General features: G+C 36.3%; 7 protein-coding genes across 8 annotated transcripts; 3 read left to right on the top strand and 4 right to left on the bottom strand.

Annotated features, from left to right (window-relative positions):
* Positions 1 to 140: 140 nt before the first annotated feature.
* Positions 141 to 5296, bottom strand: LOC128860981 (inositol polyphosphate 5-phosphatase E). The gene is made up of 5 exons (XM_054098806.1): positions 3286 to 5296; positions 2468 to 2596; positions 1747 to 2404; positions 1398 to 1651; positions 141 to 1341 (listed from the first exon to the last, which is right to left on the bottom strand). The coding sequence occupies exons 1-5, from the start codon at positions 4509 to 4511 to the stop codon at positions 1233 to 1235; spliced, it is 2376 nt and encodes a 791-aa protein (XP_053954781.1). The 5' UTR covers positions 4512 to 5296; the 3' UTR covers positions 141 to 1232.
* A 373-nt stretch (positions 5297 to 5669) lies between these two features.
* LOC128860980 (general transcription and DNA repair factor IIH helicase subunit XPB) lies at positions 5670 to 8550 on the top strand. Its single transcript, XM_054098805.1, has 4 exons — positions 5670 to 5805; positions 5952 to 6459; positions 6512 to 7850; positions 7937 to 8550. The coding sequence occupies exons 1-4, from the start codon at positions 5754 to 5756 to the stop codon at positions 8477 to 8479; spliced, it is 2442 nt and encodes an 813-aa protein (XP_053954780.1). The 5' UTR covers positions 5670 to 5753; the 3' UTR covers positions 8480 to 8550.
* A 37-nt stretch (positions 8551 to 8587) lies between these two features.
* LOC128860983 (microspherule protein 1) lies at positions 8588 to 10794 on the bottom strand. Of its 2 annotated transcripts, XM_054098808.1 has the most exons (5): positions 10717 to 10794; positions 10340 to 10628; positions 9574 to 10282; positions 8879 to 9514; positions 8588 to 8821 (listed from the first exon to the last, which is right to left on the bottom strand). In XM_054098808.1, the coding sequence occupies exons 2-5, from the start codon at positions 10501 to 10503 to the stop codon at positions 8729 to 8731; spliced, it is 1602 nt and encodes a 533-aa protein (XP_053954783.1). In that variant the 5' UTR covers positions 10504 to 10628; positions 10717 to 10794; the 3' UTR covers positions 8588 to 8728. The 2 variants fall into 2 exon arrangements, with proteins under 2 accessions (XP_053954783.1, XP_053954784.1); XM_054098809.1 differs by lacking the exon at positions 10717 to 10794 and having other exon boundaries at positions 10340 to 10649.
* A 2154-nt stretch (positions 10795 to 12948) lies between these two features.
* Positions 12949 to 15920, top strand: LOC128860984 (uncharacterized). The gene is made up of 4 exons (XM_054098810.1): positions 12949 to 13122; positions 13251 to 14564; positions 14628 to 14738; positions 14814 to 15920. The coding sequence occupies exons 1-4, from the start codon at positions 13118 to 13120 to the stop codon at positions 14932 to 14934; spliced, it is 1551 nt and encodes a 516-aa protein (XP_053954785.1). The 5' UTR covers positions 12949 to 13117; the 3' UTR covers positions 14935 to 15920.
* Positions 15388 to 18861, bottom strand: LOC128860982 (zinc finger CCCH domain-containing protein 3). The gene is made up of 4 exons (XM_054098807.1): positions 18023 to 18861; positions 17376 to 17969; positions 17111 to 17306; positions 15388 to 17044 (listed from the first exon to the last, which is right to left on the bottom strand). Exons 1-4 carry the CDS (start codon positions 18736 to 18738, stop codon positions 16673 to 16675), a joined length of 1878 nt encoding a protein of 625 aa, XP_053954782.1. The 5' UTR covers positions 18739 to 18861; the 3' UTR covers positions 15388 to 16672.
* A 431-nt stretch (positions 18862 to 19292) lies between these two features.
* Positions 19293 to 20266, top strand: LOC128860777 (60S ribosomal protein L14; the record flags this gene model as incomplete). Its single annotated transcript, XM_054098516.1, has 3 exons — positions 19293 to 19409; positions 19593 to 19787; positions 19977 to 20266. Coding segments are annotated over 3 exons (513 nt in total), but the record flags the coding sequence as incomplete, so codon positions are not given.
* Positions 20267 to 20654: 388 nt separating this feature from the next.
* On the bottom strand, positions 20655 to 22345 carry LOC128860986 (LETM1 domain-containing protein 1). The gene is made up of 4 exons (XM_054098811.1): positions 22049 to 22345; positions 21475 to 21978; positions 21122 to 21410; positions 20655 to 21052 (listed from the first exon to the last, which is right to left on the bottom strand). The coding sequence occupies exons 1-4, from the start codon at positions 22162 to 22164 to the stop codon at positions 20720 to 20722; spliced, it is 1242 nt and encodes a 413-aa protein (XP_053954786.1). The 5' UTR covers positions 22165 to 22345; the 3' UTR covers positions 20655 to 20719.
* Positions 22346 to 23529: the final 1184 nt, after the last annotated feature.

Genomic DNA, 23529 nt, shown 5'->3' with positions numbered 1-23529 from the left:
TTAGTCCACCCCCACAACGCTGTGCAATGCCATGAGCAGTTTATGAAGTTTCCTCAATAATATAAATGCTATGATTCTAAAGCGCGATTTACGTGTAAGCTCGGCTTTTTGTTTCTTTTTTTTAAATAAAACTGAGTATATCAATATTTCATACTAAATTTTATTAAAGCATTTTAGAATTTTAAACGAGAGTATAAATCACAATCAACAGACAATCTTTAATAAGGCAAAATCAAAGAAATCGTAAAATTAACAATAAAACAATAAATAACAATCCTATAAAAGCGAATATAAATAATAAACAACTGATAATTTACTTATAGCCTTCAATCACTTTTTTCTTTAAGCTTAGTATTTAGGTATAATTACGATAATTATTACTATTGACTACAACGAATTGTTCATTAAAGCACTTCATTTTAATTATTTGCATACATTTTTAGAGTTATCGAACCAAAGTAATTACTTACTTCATGAATTGACTAGAATATTAATAGAGTATCATTTTGAATTACTTCTAGAAGCAAAACTCTTCACGCAAAATGTGAAAATATCTTTGAATGCTTATCTACCTATGTATTGAGTAGTATAACTTGTGTACAAATATTATACTTTAGTATATGCGTATAAATTTTGCTGAAAAAGTGCAGCTTAAATGTTTGATTATTCGAGTATGTATATACATATATATCTATATATGTATGATTATGAGTATGTAACGTTTCGCAAGGTACTGTTATTACATAAATAGGCTCACGCAATATGAGCACACAACTTCAAAAGCACGATATCGATTCCGATCTCTTGTAATTGCCAACGAAGATTTAGTTTTTTATAGCTTTACCGTATTTCTATCACCGCAAAAAGCAAAAAACATATTTTACGTAAGCACTAACTTCTTTCAAACATTAATAGTTTTTGTTTCAAAGGCACGCAAACATTCGCATTACATATTTATAGAAAAATCGGCATTATTTTAAAATTAAAGCAAATGTATCGCTAATGTACGTTTGGACAATATTTGTAATAGCAACCTGTCTGTCATTATAGCTTCAATGTCTTTGTTAATGTTTTTTTTAGTTTCCTAATTTACTAATATATTTATGTATTTTTCTTTGGTTTATATGACTAGTCGCTACAAATAAACTAACAAAGAATCGCAGCTCAAATCTATATTATTATTCTCGACCTTATTACTTAGTTATATATCCGAGTATTTAACATAAAGCACATTATTGTATAGCACAAACTGCAGACGAACCCGAATATTGGTTGTTTAAGCGCCGTTTCATGCCTTCTAAATAAATATCACGATTGAACAATCCAGCCGCCAGTGGAATACTGAAAAGTGAATTTTTATGCAATTATCAAGTACAACCACGTATTCTAATACATACGAATCAGTGCCCGCACGAATTAGTGTCTTAAATAACGCCCAAACAGGTTTGTGATCCGAAGTGGTTATAGACGGTACTGAGTCATATAGCAAGCATTGCACATAGGGCTGAGTTGAAGTAGCACCAGGAGGGATCATACTGCCTCTCCGTATGCCTAAACCCTGTGATTGTCTATACTTATACAGAATACGATCTGTGTACGCAGGCGCACGTTGCTTCGATGATGTATCGAAATGCTGCGTCCCAGGATCGTACTTAAATTAAAAGAATCAAAGTTTATCTTTAATATTACAGACATTCCGTTTGAAATCTCAATTTTGATAGCAATTATCTTCTTTCTGATGCTCACCTTATAAGTTGGCGGAAAAGTTATATTCGCCTCCATGAAACCACGAAAAGCAGCCCCATCCGCCAAAACTGAGGACAATTGATCTGTATGCATATAACCGTGAGGCAAATGTGAAGGTAGTGGAAATTTGGTATTTTGAATCCATTCTAAAAGCTTTTCACGCGGCTCACTGAGGCGAAAATTAAGGTCTCCGCACCAGAAAACATTATCGAAATTTTGGGTGACGTCTTTGTTCTTGTGACGCAAGTTTAAATTTTTAGGTAAATCTAGTGCATGGATAATGCGTTTCACATCGGACACTCGCTCTTTCACCTTCTGTTGATGGGCCGTCAAATGTGACGTAACAAACAACATTGACGTTCCAAAGATACAAAATGATATTGCAACCGCTCCTTTTGTACGAAAAGCAGTTCCGGTACGAACCGACAGAGAGGCATCTTCCGGAGCTGAGCAATACCAAATTAAATCCCTCCGCATAAAAATAGCCAGATGAAGTGTACCTAAATTTGTTGAATGGAAAAGTACATGGGACGGTCCTAGTGTCTCTTGTATTGTCACTTCCCATTCAAAACGATCAGGGCTTGATTCTTGTGTTCCCATTGCTACAACATCTGGAACATGCTCAATAGTCAGGGGCAGAACAAAATCATTCATTTGTCTGAAATCGGAAAATTATTTTGTAAAATTGTCATAATTATATTTTTCAATTTCAAATTTTTACTTGGGTGGATTTTGGCCATTCATATTCCACGTCCCTACAAAAATCGTGATTTCTTTATTTGGCAAAACGCGATCCAATTCAGCGGGTCCAAGCAAGCACGAGGATCCCATATGTCCCTCTAAAAAACTTCTGTAGAATTTTCCATGCAATAAAATTGATAATAATGATACATATTTATTTTCAAATACACATATTTGGTTAAGTTCGTTTGGTAAAAGTTCGCTTTCTAATAACATTTAGTAGAAATTAATAATAGGATGGTTTATTTGAGTGGCCTTGCGTAGTAAATAAAAACCAAATAAAATATAATAAACAAAACTAAAACAATAAAAAAATATTTTTTGTTTTAATTAAAAAAAATTACTAAATTAAAAAAAAAATTTTTTTTTTTCTATTTGAAAATTGGAAAAGTAATGAATTACAATCACAATGAATTAAAAAGCATTAGCGACTAGGCCATCAGCTTTACGTAACATAAGTAATTTTGGTGTTTCACCGAGATTCGAACCAACGTTCTCTCTGTGAATTCCGAATGGTAATCACGCACCAACCCATTCGGCTACGGCGGCCGCCAAAATATAATATAATATATAAATAAAATATACGCCAATGCTTATTTGACGTCCGCCTGTTATAACAGCCATTACAGTTATAAGATGTTACTTTGAAGAACAAGAATTACTAATGCAACGCCCGACGTGTCGCGGTATATTAGTCAACAGTCACCGATCGTGGTAGGCACGTGCAAACTTTTATTAGTTCAGGGAGAAGCTTTAAAATTCGTACCGATTTATTATTTATGGGCATTAAAGTATTACCTTTCACGTGCTTTGTCCGTTGGTATTAAGCTTAAAACTTGGGCACTTAGCAGAGCACGTCTTGCTAGACCTTCTTGACTAGATTGCAGTTGCTGCATTTGAATATTTTCATGCGAACTAAACCGGATATTTTGTGTCTCATGTGTTTCTAGTTCTCTGCATACCTCTGGCTGTATCGCAATATTCGGCGAAGACATGTGCTGTGGGGTTGTGGCTCGTTTTATACTATTTCCTGGATCTTCATTTTCATTTGGCTCTATTGATGGCAGCTGCTTACCAGGTGGATACAACTTTAATCGAAGACGCGAGCGGCAAGCAGATACTGCCAAAGGCCGAATCGGACCTCTTCGATTGGCATCAGCATTGCTTTCAGCCATTTGTTCACTTTGACTACTTTTCAGTGATACATTTGATGGGCTGCTATGCGAAGACGTAAACATAAGTTTAGCAGTAACTGGTGACTCAGGTGCACTTGAGCATTCATTAAATTTGGCAGTTTTATTTAAATTTGTCATATTTTCATCACATTTTGGCAAGTTAATGGACGTTTTTTCATCAGCCGACTGCAATGAAACTGACGTGGTATCTATAAAACTCCAACATAAAGTTTGACTATTACGTTTGAGTACAGTATTGGCTGGGTCTGGTATTGAATTGTACCGGACAGTTACTGGAGGTGTTGTAGGCTTCTTTTCCGCTTTGCAACATAAACTAAACTGGTGACTAAAGCGATTATGATTCGGTGAGCGATATTTGGCTGTCCTACGTAGTACAGCTTCAGCAGCGCCTCCATCGCTTTGAGAGCCATCAGTACTACGACGGCGTACCTGTGAATCTGGCATTCTACCAATACTACCGTTTGCTTTTTCTATAAGATTGCCTTTTGAGCTACAAGATGGAAGTGTTTTACTCTTAACTGATGAAGAGTTTCCGTTGATCTTTAAACCATTAGAATTTTGTGGATATTGTGGTGTACGTTGGCGATCAACCGTGCACTTCGCGAAGGTCACATCATGACTATTATTGCTAATGTAACTTCCACATGCTGATGAGGGACGTAGGTAGTCAGGAGGAAGGTGCTGTTTTTTCGATTCCCTTTCATGCGGATGTGGCTCTATTTTACTGGACCTCTTTGTCAGAAATCCCAACAAAGATAAATGTTTATGGGGCAACCGCGGGCTGGAGCTTGCGTTCGCAAGGCGCTCATCACTGTTACATTTTTGCATTGTTAATATCTTGACTTATCCAAAACGGCATGAACTACGAAAATAAATTCAGTTTGGCCGCTACATCTTGTATTTTTCCACAGTTGCACCTATTTCCTTTTATGTAGGCCATCAGTCCTATATTTTCTATTCATTCTGCGGCTGCACAAAAACCAGTAATTTAACAGCTTATTTTTATTACAATTAATTCAATGACGGAATCTATTTACTTAGAAAAGAACTTTAAGCACATTCATACATATGATTGCTGGTAATTTGCAATACTCCGTTGACTAATTTTTAGTTCCTTTCGTTGGCCACAATTTCAAAATTGCTATTCCAATTGAAGGTGATAACTAATGATGTGTCGCTATACGGAATTTCGCTCTCTGTTCCAAATTATATTAATTGTTTGTATATAATAGTATATGCATGAATGCATGTTCATTTGAAATACTATGGTCTTATTATTTAACAATTCTTCTTAGATATAAACATAAACAACAGCGCAGGTTGAACTTCAGTTTTACTGGAGTGTCTTTCGCAACGTGCTATTAGAAAATCAATACGGAGCGGAAAAATACAACAGCGAGGTTTGTTAAAGTAAACGTAAGTCTCTTAAAAGTAGATATTTAGACAAGCCTTCGAACGCGTAATCCTTCCATTGTTTTTATTTCAAGTTTTATACCAATCTTTGCGGTTCCAGAACTAAACATTAATAAATACTATTTTATCACTTCTTGGTATCCTTTGTAATAACATTCCGTACGCTTTTTTATATAAGCACACAACATCCGTATCACAGCAATAGCAACAACTATTAGTAGTTGCCACGGTGTACAGAATACATAAGGTAGCGCCTTTTACAACCCATGACCTCAACGCAGCAGATATATATACAAAAGGAAGAGAGGTTCGTTGTTTGTAAATATTCAGCGAATGACTTGGTGATTTTGATATTGGTAATTTTTAAATTGCACTAGCTAATTAAATTGACGCTTTGTTAAGTTGCAAAAAATTGTGTGTGTATTATTTTTCAAGAAGGATAGAATAACGATTGCCCCTTCCGAATTCGCCTTGAATTTAATTCTTGTAAACACACCACCTTTATGCCTTGATTCTATCATTCTTGTATGATAGTCTGGCCACGTATTAGCTGTGTCTTTTAATAGCTGTTTTGACTAATGCTGTCAAATTAATAAACCACTCTTGGTTCTGTGTTTCTCTCGGTTATGATTTGCTCATTTTGAAATTGATAAAAATATGGGTCCGCCGAAGAAATCCAGGAAAGATCGCTTCACGGGAGATAAATTTGGTAAATAAATAATTAAAGATCATTGAAATACAGTAGCTCTTTTTATTCCTATCAAAATCTTTAGTTTAAATTATAAGCACAATATAATTATAAGTATTCAGGAAAAAATTAAGGACCATATCTATTCTACAATTATTTGCTGACAGGAAAGAAACGTCGTGCAGAAGATGAAGCATTTGCGCAGCTAGTAGAAGATGGAGATTCCGTCGCTTCTGATGGTGCCGCTGAGTTGGATGGGGTGCCCGTAGCTGCATCTAAAAATGTGGAAACTAACGATGACGGCATTATGACAGACGAATATGGGGCCAAGGATTACCGCGCCCAAATGGAGCTTAAGTCTGATCATGGGAATCGTCCCTTGTGGGTTGCCCCAAATGGACATATTTTCTTGGAATCCTTTTCTCCTGTTTATAAACATGCACATGATTTCTTAATTGCTATATCGGAGCCTGTATGTCGCCCAGAACACATACACGAATATAAGTTAACAGCTTACAGTCTCTATGCAGCCGTTTCTGTCGGATTACAGACACACGATATCATTGAATATCTCAAACGTTTAAGTAAAACTTCAATACCCGAGGGAATTATTGAATTTATTAAGCTATGCACATTGTCCTATGGAAAAGTAAAATTGGTGCTAAAACATAACAGGTATAATAATATTCATATAATGTTTTACTGATGTCTACACAATTAAATATAGGTATTTTATTGAATCACCACATCCTGAAATACTTCAAAAACTTCTTAAGGATCCTGTGATTCAGCAATGTCGCTTGAAACGTGAGGAAGGAGATGGTTTCATTCAGGGCACATTAGAAGGCAAAGCAATTACTCAATTTGGAACAAAATTACCAACTGGTACTGACAAAACATCCACAGGATTGAATACTGCTAGTGACCCATCGTCTGGGTCTGCAACAGGAGCCGTAGTATCCAACAACCCAGATGGCACCACGGCAGTCCCAGAAGATATAACAAACTTCTATGATAAAATCGACAACGAAGAGGAAGATGAGGACGAAGCAAACTTAAAAACAGTATCATTCGAAGTGAATCAAGAAAAAATTGAGGTTATACAAAAACGTTGCATTGAAATCGAACATCCGTTACTGGCGGAATATGACTTTCGAAATGATACTCATAATCCGGACATAAATATTGATTTGAAACCCGCTGCGGTTCTTCGGCCTTACCAGGAAAAGAGTTTGCGAAAAATGTTTGGCAATGGTCGCGCCCGATCCGGAGTGATTGTTTTGCCTTGTGGAGCTGGCAAATCACTTGTTGGTGTGACAGCCTGTTGTACCGTACGAAAACGCGCTCTAGTGCTTTGCAACAGTGGAGTTTCTGTAGAGCAATGGAAACAGCAGTTCAAAATGTGGTCTACGGCGGACGATAGCATGATTTGTCGGTTTACGTCTGAAGCCAAAGATAAGCCCATGGGATGTGGTATCCTCGTTACAACTTATTCAATGATTACGCATACTCAAAAGCGATCTTGGGAGGCTGAGCAAACTATGCGCTGGTTGCAGGAACAGGAATGGGGCATAATGGTGCTGGATGAAGTACACACCATACCCGCTAAAATGTTTAGACGCGTCTTGACTATTGTACAGTCCCATTGTAAATTAGGTTTGACAGCCACCCTACTGCGCGAAGATGATAAAATCGCGGATCTGAATTTTCTTATTGGGCCGAAGCTTTATGAAGCGAATTGGCTGGAATTGCAAAAGAAGGGATATATTGCAAGGGTACAATGTGCTGAGGTATGGTGTCCTATGTCTCCAGAATTTTACCGCGAATATCTTACTACAAAAACATCAAAGAAGATGCTTTTGTATGTGATGAATCCATCCAAATTTCGCAGTTGCCAGTTTCTAATAAAATATCATGAGAAGCGAGGTGACAAAACTATTGTTTTCTCGGATAACGTTTTCGCTCTCAAACATTATGCTATAAAGATGAATAAACCGTTCATTTACGGACCAACTTCGCAAAATGAGAGAATTCAGATTCTACAGAACTTTAAATTCAATCAAAAGGTATTTAGAAAGTTAATTTCGTTCGTATTATTTTTATTTATTCTTATACATTCTTTTTGCTTTTTCTTATTTAAATGCACTTGCAGGTCAACACAATATTTGTGTCCAAAGTCGCAGATACCAGTTTTGATTTGCCTGAGGCAAACGTACTCATTCAGATATCCTCACATGGCGGGTCTCGACGCCAAGAAGCTCAGCGTTTAGGTCGCATATTGCGAGCTAAAAAGGGTGCTATTGCTGAAGAATACAATGCATTCTTTTATACTCTCGTTTCACAAGATACTATGGAAATGAGTTATTCACGCAAACGCCAAAGGTTTTTGGTTAATCAAGGTTATAGCTATAAAGTAATTACCCACTTAAGTGGCATGGACACCGATTCTGATTTGATGTACAAAACTCGCGAAGAGCAATCACAGCTCTTGCAGCAAGTCCTCTCGGCCTCGGATTTGGACTGCGAAGATGAAAAGGTACCGGGTGAGCCGGGCTATCGACCAAGTGGTGCAGCAGCTTCTAAACGTGCTGGCGGCCTCAGCTCAATGTCTGGCGGCGATGATGCTATTTACTATGAGCAGCGCCGTCGAAATGCGGGCACTGTACATCCTTTATTTAAGAAATTTCGAGCATAAGCGAAATATATTATTCAAATGCAATATAAGACAAATGTTTCAATTAAAAGGCATTTTATATTATGGTTAAATATTTTATTGTTCTTAAAAGTGGAACCACAGTTGTTGAAAGTTTGAGTAGTTAGGATTTAAATTAATGATGAAGAAAAAATAGGTCTAAACATTTGTCATTCTTTCGACTTTGAATTCATAAAATTTAGATGCAATATCTTCATAAATAATAATAGATAATTTTTATACAAACGATATCTAATTAAGAGAAGCTGTGGTTTTTGCGCTCTCGTGCCGGATAGCATTAATTAGTTCATAGTTCACCAGGAAAACGAAGCGTAGACTGCATATCTGTAAATAATTATATTTCAGTTTCAACTGCTTAAAGTTGTGACAATAAAAACTCACCTCGACGACACAATTGTTGGCGAGCCGAGTCTTATTTCCAGTCAACAGTGGCACGCCATCAATGAAGATGGGTCTTTTGCCTTCATTTGCAATGAAAAAGTCACCGTTGCTTCGAAGTTTTATCGTTCCTTGTCGCCGCGATATTTTACATGCAGGCCCTTCCAATGATAGATCGACATCGACATGAGAGTCGTCAACATATCGGCCAAAAGTTATTTCTTTAGAACGCATTAAATAACGCACAAGACGTCCTCGAAGTACGGCTAAAGTTTGGCCGTCAAATTCCGGTGGCGAGACACCCGTTACAGAGTCGACTAACACATTCCAACGACTTAGTTCGTTTTCCAATAGTCGAATTTCGCGTTTATTTTGACGATCAGTTAAAGCCAGCTCGATTTCTAACGTTTCATCACGCTGATCATTAAGCTCGGCATCTAATATGAGATCCTCCGTATCTGAAAAACTTAAAGGCTGATCACTCATATGTAGTGGCTTCACTACTTGATCTGAAAGCAATTGATATTGCTTCATCAATTGCCAGTGATTCTGTAGAGACTTTGCTGTTCGCGCACAATAAAAAACAGAGGCATTTTTATCCAGCAAATCTTGGAACTGCTCTAGTTTCGGGTTCTCAGTCTTGGGTAAAAATATATAAATTATGAGTTCTTAAATAATGTTTTCACGGAGATACTTACGCTTTTAAAGGTTCCTAAAAGTTCCTCTTCCGGTACACTAAAAAGGGCTTTGCTCTGAACTGATTCAACTAACTCTGGATGAAGATTGCGCATAGCAGCTACAGCGATTCGAGAAATTGCCGGTTCGTACAATAAAGAGAACCAACGGGATTGCAATTCCTGTAAAGTAAACTTGCACGAGAATTTAACCCCTCGGTGTACCATTCGCAAGTCATTCGTCTGCTGTATACCAATAATTAACGATAAATCATCAATTGGTTTCCAGCGACCCAAATCCTTAGTTGTGATTTGACTTGGGGGGCGTCCCGATTTCTTAGATTTTTTATTATTAGATCGAGGCGGTCGCCTCTTATCTGTAGCATGTGACGTAGAAGAGCGCTCCATTGAGGGCGATGGTTGAGTTAATATTGTTGGGTGAACAGCAGGCAATGGTGCAGATGTTGAAACAAAAGAAGAATTTGCGTTGTTGGTAGAAGCAGATACTGACAACGGTACTTCTCTAACAAATGAAGAAGATATTTCAAGAGCGTTGCTAACAGGTATGCTTGTTTGTAATATTGCTGTTGGTAAAGGTTGAGTTTGTTGGACGGATGTTTGAGAAATCGTACGCTGCCGTCCGGCTTTGGGTTCTCCCCGAGACTGTGGAAATCCAATGCTGTACTCTACAATTTCATCGTCAAAACGCTTCCGCTTAATTGAACGAGAAGAGCTACGATAAAGAATTTATTTATTACAAATGGTAATTTCTTCATATTACTGCTTCTACCTTCTTCTTTTCTGGTCATTCTGCAACTCTATTGGCAAATTCCTCAATGGCGTCGCGGGAGTCAAAACAATGCTCTCTGCTGTAATTGGCGTAGAAACAGTCAAATGAGATTTTCCTTCTATCTTCTGACTACCGAGCTTAGTAGGCGGCGTATCTGTATCCATAGTGACCCTTGATTGAAAACTGATGGCCTATTATGAGTTATTTACAGATTTCCAACTGTGACCTCAGCCTTAAAATTTCTTAGTTTTAGTGGACAACACAGAAAGTGGACACGGATTAAAAAATTCTGAGTAAATAGAACAAAAACAGAACAGACATTAGCGGTGCTGCCACTAAGAGTGAAATTATTAAAGCGCGCACAATTATGTACATACACGTTTATAAACACTGCTTTACTTTTCTTGATTTATACTCATTACATAGGTTATTAGTTCACATTATCTGCGTAATATTTTTACTATTGCTGCTTATTACATTTGAAAACATTTGATTTCTGCGAACAGTTTAACAACACTTTCACGCCCTTTTACCAAGGTGAATTGAGTACTGGAGGTGACGTCTTCTCAAAACAGTTACACCAATTCTCTTATAACACGATAATAAGCTCTCAAAAAGTTCGTGTAAGAAGAGATTTCACCTAAATTATAATAAAAAATTAATTTTAGAGTTCAAATAAGAATTTATCTCATGCTTACACATTTTAATTCGTTAAATATATTATAAGAAATAATTAAACGTCGAGAACAAAATTTAACGAGTCGCAGAGACTTTTCCTCAGCATTTTTCATAGATGCGTTGAAAAACTTACTCTATTTGTTCTATGAGATTGAAGAAAAAATCATAAAATATTGAAAATCGTGTTAGAACAAAACCATTCGAGTAAAAAAAATTTTTTTCTTTTTAACTCGTGTTAAATGAAATTCGTGTAAGGAGAGAATTACGTGTACTTTATTTTTCGTGTGCTTTCGTCTGACTTCTGGACTCTTACCAATAAATCCACAAAATTAATTTATCCGTTCACATATAGCACATTACATACAATTGACAATCAGCTGTCAATACTGTAGTGAAAGGTTTTTCTTCATAGAAATTATTTTGGTTGAATATTTTGGTGTTCTTGGTTTGTTTAATTATTAATATTAATTGCGCAATTTGCTGCTAATAATAAACAATTAGAGGAAATCCGTAAGCGATGTTTACTGAGGTTGCAAAAAATTATGGCAGCAACACGCATGGGAAATTCTGTATTAAATTTTATAATAAGTAATAAGAGGACAAAACGTTTATGGACGCACGCTTTTTTCTGTAAAATGAATCCATAATTAATAATATTTAACAAACATTTTATTAGAACTATGTTTGTTTTCTTTCTGTTCTGTTTTCTATGCCATAGATGCATTTTTTAGTTTTTATTTTGTGTTTCTCCTCACATACGTAATAATAATTATCGATAACACAGAAAACACAGAGTTGTATGCCAAAAAGTATGGTTACTATCGAGGATTATTTTATAATCTCAGATTTTGGGAGAGAAATTTTGTATGGGAAATCTCGGTTTTTAATTACGGGAATTAAGCACGAAAAAGTAGATCATCTACTTATATGTGAACGTATTATTAAACCATTTGCGTAAAAATAATAGTAATAATTTCTTTTACCCCGAACTAATATGAAAAATATAAATTTTCCAAGTCAAAGGTATTATTTTGTAGACTGTTTTGTCGATATTGTTTTAAATGTTAACACAGAATTTCTAATTTGGCATAGCAGCCGCGCAAATACGCTCAAGCAAAATAAACCAATCACTCACAATATTACACAAACTGTCAAACTCACACATAAGGTGCCTGTCAATACGTTCAAGTGAAAACACCAATCAGTCACATTATTACACACCTAGGAACCTGTCAAACACGTACAACACGAGTGTTTTTACTTGTATTACTTATTTACTGTTCGCGAAAACAGTAAATATGGTCAATGATTTGATGTAAGTGTCCAATTCGGCAAAATTAAATTGTAACTCACAAATAATCGGAGTCAGAGCATGTAATTTGTACGAAACGGCACTAATGGCGGTTATTTGAAAGTGAATCGCAACTGTCGGGACGCCTAGGCTACGCAAACAACTTTTCTGATAAGTCACACATATTTTCAACAAATCCCTGTGATGTCAGGCTCTGAGAATATACAAGGAAGAGAAACGGGAATTTCTTGTTTGTGAAGAGGAAGAGTAGGCGGAAGCAATAGAAATTATGTACATACACATACATATTCTTGCAACGGCGTTATCGACATAAAATCGCAGAAAAATTGAATTTGGAGGCTTTATATTCATTTGTGCATTTACAATTTAACATGCGCCATTTAGTTTTCACTAGTTTGTTTAATTTAAAACTTACAAATCACAATATTATCAAGCCATTCACTGAATTTTCGCAAGTTTCTTTTTGTTTTTTCTGTTTTTTTTTTTTATTGGTAAGGAGCTTGAGGAAAGGCTTCAAAATCGCAAGAATTAAAGTAACTGTTTTGAGAAGTCGTCCTCTTCAAAATAATGTTAAAAGAAAAAAAATTAAATTTGTCGTTTCGTTGTATCTTTTCTGCACATCTGGCAACATGATAATAGTTTCGATGACTGATGAAATATTAACGTTTTTTATTTATTTTTTGCGTGAAAATTGCTGCTCTTACTGGAAAATCTTTGTTGAGTCGAATTTTTTCGGATTAATTAATTAGAATCATAAATAAGGAAGTGTTGCTCTACTAATTTGTACTATGAGGTGAGCAATATCACTGCAAAGTACTTTCATATACGTATACGTGCGCAAAAAAGGAAATGTCAAAGCGCTGATTAATCGATTGGGAATGCAAATCAAATAGTTTTTAAAGAAGTTCTTTTTATTTCCAGTTTACAGATGGAAAGTCCTTTAACGGACAGCAAAATGGATATTTCTGATACAACAACTTCGCAGGGATCAGCGGGTGTTTCGCCACTTGGTGAAGATGATGATCCTGATGTCTCTCAATCACCAACGCATAGCATTCACAATATACACCAAGTACTCATAAAAGAGCCAATTTTGGTATCAAACGGCACATTGAAAAGGAAAGATTCAAAAATAGTAAAGGAGGTAACATCTAATTTAGACAATAGATGTGTTCGACCAGACGCATTGCCCTTGGAGCTAATTCCACAGCGCCAGAATATTGAACGTACACTAACGGACAGCCATCCTTTGATGTCCCCCACGGGATCAGATAACGAACAAAGTTCGGCAAATTTAGTTACGACGAATACTGATGCGAAGCGAAACAATTTTCCTGACGTAGTGCCGCAATATGAACATGTGCAATCGCCCCCAAAACGAAGTACAATAATTGAGCGAAATACATTAAACAACATTCGCGGCACAGCTGTGGCACCAGCTCCAGCACACAATACGCTGACGTTTTTACGAGCCCACAGTCCTGATCTATTGAGCAGCGAATCAGAAGCAGATGTTTCGCAGTATCACGCTGCTGTTGAAGCCAACTTTCAGACGGTGGCGCTAATTCCGACTGTTAGTAATGATGCACAGAAAAATTGCCGGCGCATACGAAATGGATCAACAAATTGCAATGGTGGTGATGATATTTCATCATTAGATTCAATTTCAAATCACAGTTTTGATGATGATGAAGATATAGAACATAATTTGGCCTCACTAAGCCCATCAAGTTCATTGATTGACGGGCTAGATGATGATAGTGAAGATGGTGATGTTGGAGTTGTTAATTGCATTGACGACGATGACGAATTTCCAGAAGCTGCAACCCCGACTCCACATGAGCATTCATTGGCGTTAACTGGTAATATAGATGCAGGAACTAGTCAGTTGCCTCAATATTCAGCAGCTGAAGAAAGACGGGATTCACGAAATTGGCAAAAAATTACATTGCCCGATGGTCGTACCCGAGAAATAGATATGCGCGTGATCGAGCCTTATAAACGTGTTCTCTCACATGGTGGTTACCTTCAAGCTGGAGGGCACAATGCTATTGTAATTTTTTGCGCCTGCCATCTGCCGGACCGCTCGCGTGCTGATTACAGCTACGTAATGGACAATTTATTTCTATATGTTGTAAAGACATTGGAACAATTAGTTACAGAGGACTATGTGCTTATTTATTTGCATGGCGGTACCAACCGGCGCAATGTACCACCATTTCCATGGTTGAAAAAGTATTGATACCGTAAATAAAAAATATTTATACATTTATAAAAGTTATTCATGTAATTTTACAGGTGTTACCAACTATTGGACCGACGTTTAAGAAAAAGTCTGAAAAATATGTATTTAGTGCATCCAACGTTCTGGATAAAGTCTATAGTATGGATGACTCGGCCGTTTGTAAGGTATTTATAAACTAATCTGAAATCATATTTAGCCTTTTGAAATAAATATGTATTTAAATCTAATTTTGATTACAGTGCAAAATTCTGGCGTAAATTAGTTTACGTGAAATCATTGGATGAACTCGCTAAGCATGTCATTGTGGAGAAAGCTGCCATACCTGAAAAAGTCAAACAGTATGATGCGAGGCATACCTAAAGCAAAGTTTTACTGGCAAATCACAATTAGTGCATTAGGCACCAAAAAACAGCGAAATTTCTATGCACCTTCTCCAATAGATAATGCGTTCCTTAAAATGTTTTTTTTTTTAATTCCATACACTACGCATAAAATTATGCTTGCAATATTTTTGATTCTAGAATTTTAGCAGGCATGCTGATTATGTCCTGGAATATCAGTTTGCGTAGAATAATATATACTGAAGTGCAATAATGGGAAATACTTTTCGTAACATTTTAAAGTCAAATTCTAAACTAACTGGGTTACTCTTTCGCCAATATTCCCCTTAACCAGTTCTATAAACTTCATACTAAAAATATTGCACTACATATAAAGCATATATATATGTATGTTGGTATACTCATACATGTATAGTTCGGCGACATTTGTAATTTTACACCGTTCACGATCTCAAATTTATTTACTATAGTATTGTGATATTTTCGCATTTATTCGCTTCACTCTTCTCGCTTCATATACATAAGATACATTCTCGTAAATTAAAAGCAATAAGATTTGCACTTAGTAGACTAAATTAAAAGCTTAAGTTAATTATTTCGCTATGGATTACTTTATAAAATAATGAGAAGTTTAACTACACGAAATATTTGATAAATATCCATATAAGTAAAAATATGTACATCGAATATTTTGTAGACTTGTATGTAAGGCACCCAGATAGCTGGTCAGAACGATAATTACAATACTCTTTTGCTTTAGTTTCTGTAGAATAAGGGCTCGACTCATATTTCATTTTTACATCAACCGGTGCAAAATGTTGCATTAACGGAGTAACATTTGAATACATGATAATTTTTTGTTTCTGGTATGCAATCAATTTGCTTGCTTGGGCAGCTGTTTTCGTTTATTCTATAAAGAACCAAATTTACAATACTTTTCGAAAACTAATCTAGGAAATCTATAAAAATTTCAATAAATATGATTTCGAGATGTGCCCCTCTGTAGCAGCGATTTTCTCACCCATTATTTAAACAAATTTTGTAATGTTCATATCAAATGATGTATGTGTTTGTAAATGTAATTGTCAAAAGTCAGAAGTCAAAGTCATCATATCCATTCGATTTGTTATTAGAAATAATGTAATCAGTGCAACCTCATACCACCAACTTAGCAACATGAAAACTTTCTACTTGTTACCTAAACCCACATATTTTCTAGTTTTTAAGAAGAAATGTGTGCAGAAATCAATCGAAGAACATAAAGATTACGTCTTTGTGCAATGTAACGCTTTAGATACTTTATAAGATTGGATTTTGTGTATTGCATGTGCTATGTAAATATATATGTCTATGCAATCTCTGACTTATTTGATATACAAAAATGCTGAGTATTTACTTAAACTTAAATGAAAAAAGTAATGGTAACAATTGCGATTATTCAAATAAATCTATAATTACCTTATTGATATTATGATACACAACAATGAAATGTCAAGAATGTTCATATTTATTTTGGATTGGAAAGAGGATTTTATTTCTTCCTATTTAGAGGGTCATAAAGGTTCAAACACTGTGATTGTTTAGCAGCATAAACAATAATAAGTACTAGCATTTAATGCAAGGTAGAGTCAACTGCCGTTGGAACGGTTCAAATAATTTAAAGTATGAAGCCTTTTTTTGTAGTTAAAAGTCTTACAGTATCAATTTAAATGTGGTCTGACAAAATGTTTTTGAATATGCAAGGCTCATTTGCCAAATTAAAGTTCACTGCTATTTTGCGAAAGAGGTATAAAGGCAGGTAATGCGCCCACCTTGGGGCGAACAGGAATGGAAGGCATTTCGTGATCTGAATCGAGTTCTGATTGTGCGTCTGCGTGGATTTCACTTAAGTCACCGGTCGTCGCATTTGTGTTTTTGCCAATGAAATACCGAAGTGCCACTCCTGAGTCTTCTTGACTGTCAGGCACAGGACTTTCCTTTCTTATCGATGCAATAACTGCTTTATTTTGTTGATTCGGTTGCTCATTTAAAAGTTTTCTTTTGCGATTCTTACAATATATACAACTACCTACTTCACAGTTCCCACTGCGCTCATATTCTGGACACACGAATTCGTGACGTTTGTTGCACTAGCCAAAATAAAAAACGTCATTAACAAATATGGATTTATGTAAATTTCTTCTCTGCGTATTTACCTGCTGTGCCAAGTTGCAGTATCCCCGCAAAAAATCTGGGCATACATCCGCGTTGACGCTGAGTTTTTTGTGTAGATAAGGGCAGTCTGTACGAACGCAAACACCTTGCAAAAAGAATTTACAAACTGGCATTTTCGCAAGCGAAACATTGTGCGAAAGTAAACACTCGGAATTGTTGCATTCACCGCGCAAAAACCTGTCGAATGAAATTTCGATAGTATCAAATAATACTTATGCATTTTATTGGAAATCTGCGACTACAAACCGCGGACATATAGTAACTTGTCGCTTATCGTGCACTCTGTTGCACTTCCCCCGTTCATGGGCAATACACTTGCCTAAGCGTTGGAAAATGGCACACGGAATATTACTTTTCACTAGTCGACGTGTCAGCAGGTGCAGACTGCGACTTTTTGCTGTATTTAAATGTGCTAATGCCAAGTGGTTGCGGGTCCGAACAAACACATTTTGGGTTGTGGAAGCGATGTAGGTCAATCCACCAATGTCTATGCGTTGTCGCTGCCTTTGATGAGTTTCACCCGATTTTTGGATGTTCGCCAAATTCTCCTTGCACGTAGGCGGAATACGTGTTAGTTTGAAGCCATTCTTATCTAATATGAATTTCGTTCCGCTTACAAATAGTACACGGCCATAAGAACTTTTGCTGGATTTCTGGGTTGCGTCTTTAATAGAATTTGACTTTGTGTTTAACGCGGACATTTTTATTGACCCTATTTGATTTGGAGGTACGCTTGCATCTTTTCTTTGTAATTTGTTGCGAGTTGACCTATAGAGGACACCGTTGATGTTCAACATCTGTAGCTTCTTGTTAACGGGCAATGACCGGAGTTTAGATGATCTGAAATCACGTGAATGTTAAATTTATACTAACATCAATTTTCGTTAACTTACGTTGAAGACATTTTGGGATCGGAATTCGAGCGTTGTAGTGCATAGCGTGCCACAAAAGTTTTGCGTTTTAATTTAATTTCTGATGTTATGGCTTTACTTTTAGTCTCGTTGCCGGTTATTTTGACTTTTCGGACCAGTTTGTACTTTCCCATTGTGCTAATAGTGGATGCGGGGGTAATACTGTGGGATAAGTTGATTGCCGGAAATGCATGTGTACGTCTCACCAACTTTTTACTACTTAAACGTATGAGGGGGGGTGCTGGCGGTGGCAACGGAATTTTATATATTACAGCTGGTTCACGAACAATTTTTGTCCTCGATTTGCTTATAATTTTTTGAGATGAACTTTTTCTTTCTATAGATTCATTCGTGTTAGCGACCAAAATTGGTATGTCTGATATCTGGCTCGGACGTGAACACTGATTGGTTATATCTTGCTGTAAATGTCTATCTAAAGAGATTGTATTTATTTCTTTGTAATTTCGTTGATCCACGAGTTTGTTTTTGAGAAAGTTGGGGTTCATATGTATTGCGGGTGCTCGATAAGCTCCCAAAAACAATGGGTTAATGTGTGCACCAGATGATATTATTTTAGTTTTTCCAGTGTCTGCTGCTCCATCACAAACATTAGTATTATGCTTGTTAAAATTTGGATTAATGTAGATCGTTCTCGATGTTAAACTGTTGCTGGGATTGCTTTGCTTGAAGTGTGACATTATTTTGTTGTTCCCCTAAATAATGGTTCTATTTATTCTAAACGAAAAAATAAAATTCACTTAGATGTAGAAAACAACCGTAAAAGAAGCACCAAAAGAACATCTGACATTTTTGGCATTTGATGCTCCCACCTGTAGGAATTTACATATTCATGGAAAAATGCTTCCTAGTTTTAGTAAAGTGATATAACATATCTGAGCTGTCATCACTATTTCTTCTTTGCCTCGTTACAGTTCAGTGTCAAAGTGGCGATTGAAAGTGTCTAATTTGTGAAACTACAGCCAAGTTTCTTTCTTTCCGGTTAACGATGGTAAGAGGCATGACAATTTCTCTACCAGTATCGTATTTTAATAAAATACAAATAAATTGTTATGAAATATTTGAAATAAGTAATTGTGTTCATTATTTTGCAACAATTTAGTTTATTTGTCAAAGTGAAGAATTTGAGTTCGCAAAAGGTCTTCACGTGGGATGATAGTATATGCTTGCGTAGCTGCTATCAGAAACGTGGAGTGCATACTATTGGAAAAATGTTTTATTATAATATCTTGCATATCTTTATTTACAGCCTTTCCAGAGGTTTGTACAGACTGGTCGCATTGCTAAATGCTCAGCGGGTCCCTTGAAGGGGCGCCTCGTTGCGATTGTTGATGTTATTGATCAAACACGGGTTAGTGAATAAAATTATTGTTTAGAGGGGGATACGCTTGTGATGAAACGGTTGACGATAGGAAGTGCCAACTGATACATAACTGAAGCTAGTTACAACCACAACTGAAAACGTATCCCCCAAGTGCTTAGCAACAATCTCGGAATAATTTTGAAGCTTAATTTAAAATTTTTCTTATTTCAGGTACTTGTCGATGGCCCATTGACAGGAGTACCACGTCAGGAATACAGATTGAATAATCTGCATTTGACAAAATACCGCATTAAGTTCCCCTTCACTGCTCCCACACGAATTGTGCGCAAAGCATGGAAGGACAGCGACATGAAAGCCCAATGGAAGGCAAGCCCGTGGTCAGCAAGATCGCAGAATATTTGCAAGGTAATTTAAATTTGTAGAAACTGGGTATTAAGAATAATTACGTACGCGTGATGATAATGAAAGTTCTTGATAGGAATTGCCGGCTGATACATAAATGAAGCTAATATATTTATTCTGAAAAAAATCTTTTGATTAAGTTATGTCGATTCTCTGCCATCTAGTTTAAACAATTTAATTTTTTATTTGCAGCGTTCGCATTTGAATGATTTCGATCGCTTCAAGCTGCGTTATGCAAAGCGTCAACGTAACAAGTTACTTACCATTGCTTTTAACACGCTGAAGAAACGCACTAAGTCCGACGGCACAGAACGCAAGTTGAAGAAGGACAAACGTGAACGCATTCGAGAACTGAAGTCACAAGGTGTAAAGAAGGGTGCTGCAAAAAAATAAATACCGTGTTCTAACTTTTCAGCTTAGTATGCTTGTGTACTAGTTGACTATTCAAAGGAAAATAAATTTATTTTGTAGGAATAACTGAATGCAGTGTCTTATTTCGTATTTACAAGTTTGGAACTAACTTGCAAGACGTTAAAAGCAACATCTGCTTGATAATGGGCTAAACATCTAAAACAAAGACATTATTATTGTTTATTGTAATTTTCTATTGCTTCTGTGGAGGCAATGGGTGCTATTGATGATGAATTTTCTATTAGTTTAATTTAATGAAGAAATGTTAGGTTGGGGAATGTATTTGGTCTAAAATAAAATAAAGCAAAATGTTTGATCTTAAGTCCTCCAAGGAATACGGGATTTTCCGTAAAGTATGGGAACCATTTGTTAAGTAAAACAGGATGGTCAGGAAAATTTATTCTAGCCTTTTTTAATTGATGCTTATCGGACTATTCGATATATTAATCCAGTTTAGCGCGTTTTTAACATAAAACTTTAAGGGTTTATTGTAAATAATTCTTGATTTTATAGGTTTAACATTCTTATTTACTGTCATAAATTAAGTGCCAATTGTTTGGATGGTTGTAGCCTAATAGGACTGGCAGGTACAGGAACATGCTTATGTGTTGTTCTTCGATCGATGTAGAAATTTTAATCCAATCACGAAGCCATGCTATCATTTCGTCAATGCTAAGGTTATTGGGATTAAGTCCTCGAATATAGCAAGACCGGCGTATGTCGTCCGGATGCATATTATGAACGTGACCCTCGCGCACAATAGCCAAATCCATGTGATGTACCAAAAAAGCATGCTCCGACAGATGAAAATGCTTGAACAAAGGCGTTGGGACACCATGTAGTTGACATATCAGGTTCTACGAATAATTAATACATATTCACATATACAAGTTGTTCTTAATTATAAATTCGACAAATTAACTTACTATATGTTTCCCACTTAGAGAGAGCAAATCGTATGGTGGATGTGCAAAAATGTCTTTTATTTTAAGCAGTGATTCAACACTGGGGTGAAAACCACTGCCTAACATGCCCAGTATTTCTTGTAGTTCACCGTGTTTTTTGTGTTTCTTTACATCTTTTAGTTTCGATTGTAATATTCTCAAAACAGGTCTGTTATTTTTGAGACGTCTTTGCAGCACAGCTTGTTGGAACTCTGTACGTTGTTGTAATGTCCAAAAATGCGAACAAAGGCATTGTTGTGGAAACGCAAAACTAAATGGGATTCAATAAGATAAATATACAAATTAAATGCATTGTAAGCACATAAGTGTCATACATCAATGGCATCACCACATATCCGACAAGGGGCAGCGCGGCAACAAATAAAGCAGGAGCCACCTTCATCATGTCTCTAGGCATCTGCATATAAAGTTCAAGTTCCTTACGATTCAATGCCTTCAGACCCATTGGGGAATTATTTACAATGCGTACTATCTTCAGATAAGATTTCATGTCGTTGTAGAAATCAATAACTCCGTCAACATAGGTGCGATACACCTTCATGGCTGATGGGAAGTTTTTCTCCAACAATTTTTCATAATTTTTGATATAGTCGAAAAAATGCTTAAACATATAACCTTCGACATTTTCTCGTGATAACCGCTGCGAAGAGGTTTTTTTGTCATCCTTTGTCTGTGGTGGCCATTTTGACCAACTTGGCACGCTTCCTAAGTCATTGACTTTGTTTGGCGAGTGTTTTGGTTCCGCAGGGCATATTTTAGGCGAGACAACAGGGGGAAGTTGGATTTTTTTCTCACTTGACCGTTTTTCGGTAGTACCACTAAAAACATGGCGTGAATGTATTTCAAGGCAACCAAATTGTGACAATTAAATGTTGTTGGGTAACTTACCTTCGTTGACGAATGGGAATGACTACAGGTGATGCATATTGTTGGCGCAGGAATTTTAACGTGCCACTATGAGATAGGTGAGCCGGTTGGCGTAGAAGCCGCAACACAAATGTCATTCCTTTAATTTTAGTGTTTCATTTGCTTCCAGGCCGAACTCAAACGGCGGAGGTGATAAGTGGCTTCGCCACTTTACAGAAATAGGCTAATTCTACCTAATAATTTCAGAATTAACGCCAAGGCTTGAAAAATAGTATTGAATAATGTGAGCAGCAAAACGTCAAAACAAATGAAGAAAAAAAAAAAACAAAAAAGAGAGAAGTCAAAATATTTTGTAGGCCTGAAGATACAGTGTCGCCTTAAATGTACGACACTCCTGACAGATTCGGGGAAAACAAGGCGAATTTATTATAATAAATCCACCTTGGGGGAAAATGTGCATTTGCTCCCCTACATTCTGCTAATATGCTTTGTTTTTTTTTTGCTAGAATATTTTACAATTATAGTTTATGGATTCCTTTGGGATTTATGTTAGTTTTGTAAAATGTATTAACATTACTAAGATCAGTCGACCCTTGCCATTAGATATTTTTGAATTATTTATGTATTTTTTCTCATTGATTTCGCCTACTCTTTGTTGTTATAGTTGTTACGTTCCCACGACAGTCGGTTCTACGTAACCGGAACGACCCGAATTTATATCCGGCCAAGGACTGTCACTTCAGCAGCATTCCTTGTATATGCACGGGAATGTTTATGCTGCTATAACAACAACAGCCTACTCTTTCCTTTGGAAAAGTTACTTGGTTATTTTCCTGGGAAAAGACCTTATAATGCTGGCAAATTTCAAAACTTGAGGTTTCTGAAAAATAAATGTGCGTCCCGATCTCGAGGTTGTTGTCGCATCCACCGTCTACGTCTACGACTACCATAAATTCTATTAAAACCCTTTTCGGCTTCAATTTTATAATATATTTCACACCCAACAAAAACGTCTTTATACACAACGAGATATAATATTTGATTTCCCGACATTGTTTATACTATTACTTTCACCGAGGCACCATGGTGGGTTTTGAGCGTTACGTCAGTCAAATGCCTATTACTACGTTTTTGTCATGGCATTCACTTCGATAATAACTAATATTTGCTGAAAAGGTTATTAATTGCACCGATGAAAAGAAAATTACGCTAAAAAATTGGTTCCATCATCTTGAATAAGCGAAACGAAATGAGACATAAACCAATTACACCAGTACATGCAATAATAAGACCGTGTATTTGTAGTTGTAAAAAAAAAAAAAAATTAAATAAAAATATCTGCCGTTCGGAGTAGGCTTGAAACTATAAGCCCCTCCATTTGTGGAACAACATCAACACGCACACCGCAAATAGGAGGAGGAGCTCGACCAAATACCCAAAAAGGGTGTACGCGCCAATTATATATAATATATATATATTTGTAGTTGCATTTGAAAAAGTGC

Source organism: Anastrepha ludens, chromosome 4 (genome assembly GCF_028408465.1).
Source record: "Anastrepha ludens isolate Willacy chromosome 4, idAnaLude1.1, whole genome shotgun sequence".
Classification (NCBI taxonomy): Eukaryota; Metazoa; Arthropoda; class Insecta; order Diptera; family Tephritidae; genus Anastrepha; species Anastrepha ludens.
The sequence above is the reverse complement of the archived record's forward strand: the minus strand, read 5'-3'. Positions and strand labels throughout refer to the sequence as shown.

What these genes read in the sequence shown, in the direction of transcription:
- LOC128860981 (XM_054098806.1), bottom strand. Translation starts at nt 4,511, where the DNA reads ATGCAAAAATGTAACAGTGATGAGCGCCTTGCGAACGCAAGCTCCAGC. An exon ending in AATGGCCAAAATCCACCCAA is followed by an intron (nt 2,405 to 2,467) that starts GTAAAAATTTGA and finishes TTCCGATTTCAG; the next exon opens with ACAAATGAATGATTTTGTTC. An exon ending in ATTCGTGCGGGCACTGATTC is followed by an intron (nt 1,342 to 1,397) that starts GTATGTATTAGA and finishes TTCACTTTTCAG; the next exon opens with TATTCCACTGGCGGCTGGAT.
- LOC128860980 (XM_054098805.1), top strand. Translation starts at nt 5,754, where the DNA reads ATGGGTCCGCCGAAGAAATCCAGGAAAGATCGCTTCACGGGAGATAAA. An exon ending in TTGGTGCTAAAACATAACAG is followed by an intron (nt 6,460 to 6,511) that starts GTATAATAATAT and finishes AATTAAATATAG; the next exon opens with GTATTTTATTGAATCACCAC. An exon ending in ACTTTAAATTCAATCAAAAG is followed by an intron (nt 7,851 to 7,936) that starts GTATTTAGAAAG and finishes ATGCACTTGCAG; the next exon opens with GTCAACACAATATTTGTGTC.
- LOC128860983 (XM_054098808.1), bottom strand. Translation starts at nt 10,503, where the DNA reads ATGGATACAGATACGCCGCCTACTAAGCTCGGTAGTCAGAAGATAGAA. An exon ending in AATGACCAGAAAAGAAGAAG is followed by an intron (nt 10,283 to 10,339) that starts GTAGAAGCAGTA and finishes TCTTTATCGTAG; the next exon opens with CTCTTCTCGTTCAATTAAGC. An exon ending in TTTTAGGAACCTTTAAAAGC is followed by an intron (nt 9,515 to 9,573) that starts GTAAGTATCTCC and finishes TTTTTACCCAAG; the next exon opens with ACTGAGAACCCGAAACTAGA.
- LOC128860984 (XM_054098810.1), top strand. An exon ending in CCATTTCCATGGTTGAAAAA is followed by an intron (nt 14,565 to 14,627) that starts GTATTGATACCG and finishes GTAATTTTACAG; the next exon opens with GTGTTACCAACTATTGGACC. An exon ending in ATGACTCGGCCGTTTGTAAG is followed by an intron (nt 14,739 to 14,813) that starts GTATTTATAAAC and finishes TTTTGATTACAG; the next exon opens with TGCAAAATTCTGGCGTAAAT.
- LOC128860982 (XM_054098807.1), bottom strand. Translation starts at nt 18,738, where the DNA reads ATGTCACACTTCAAGCAAAGCAATCCCAGCAACAGTTTAACATCGAGA. An exon ending in GATCCCAAAATGTCTTCAAC is followed by an intron (nt 17,970 to 18,022) that starts GTAAGTTAACGA and finishes ACGTGATTTCAG; the next exon opens with ATCATCTAAACTCCGGTCAT. An exon ending in ACTGCAACTTGGCACAGCAG is followed by an intron (nt 17,045 to 17,110) that starts GTAAATACGCAG and finishes TATTTTGGCTAG; the next exon opens with TGCAACAAACGTCACGAATT.
- LOC128860986 (XM_054098811.1), bottom strand. Translation starts at nt 22,164, where the DNA reads ATGACATTTGTGTTGCGGCTTCTACGCCAACCGGCTCACCTATCTCAT. An exon ending in TATGTGGTGATGCCATTGAT is followed by an intron (nt 21,411 to 21,474) that starts GTATGACACTTA and finishes AATCCCATTTAG; the next exon opens with TTTTGCGTTTCCACAACAAT. An exon ending in CTCTAAGTGGGAAACATATA is followed by an intron (nt 21,053 to 21,121) that starts GTAAGTTAATTT and finishes AATTATTCGTAG; the next exon opens with AACCTGATATGTCAACTACA.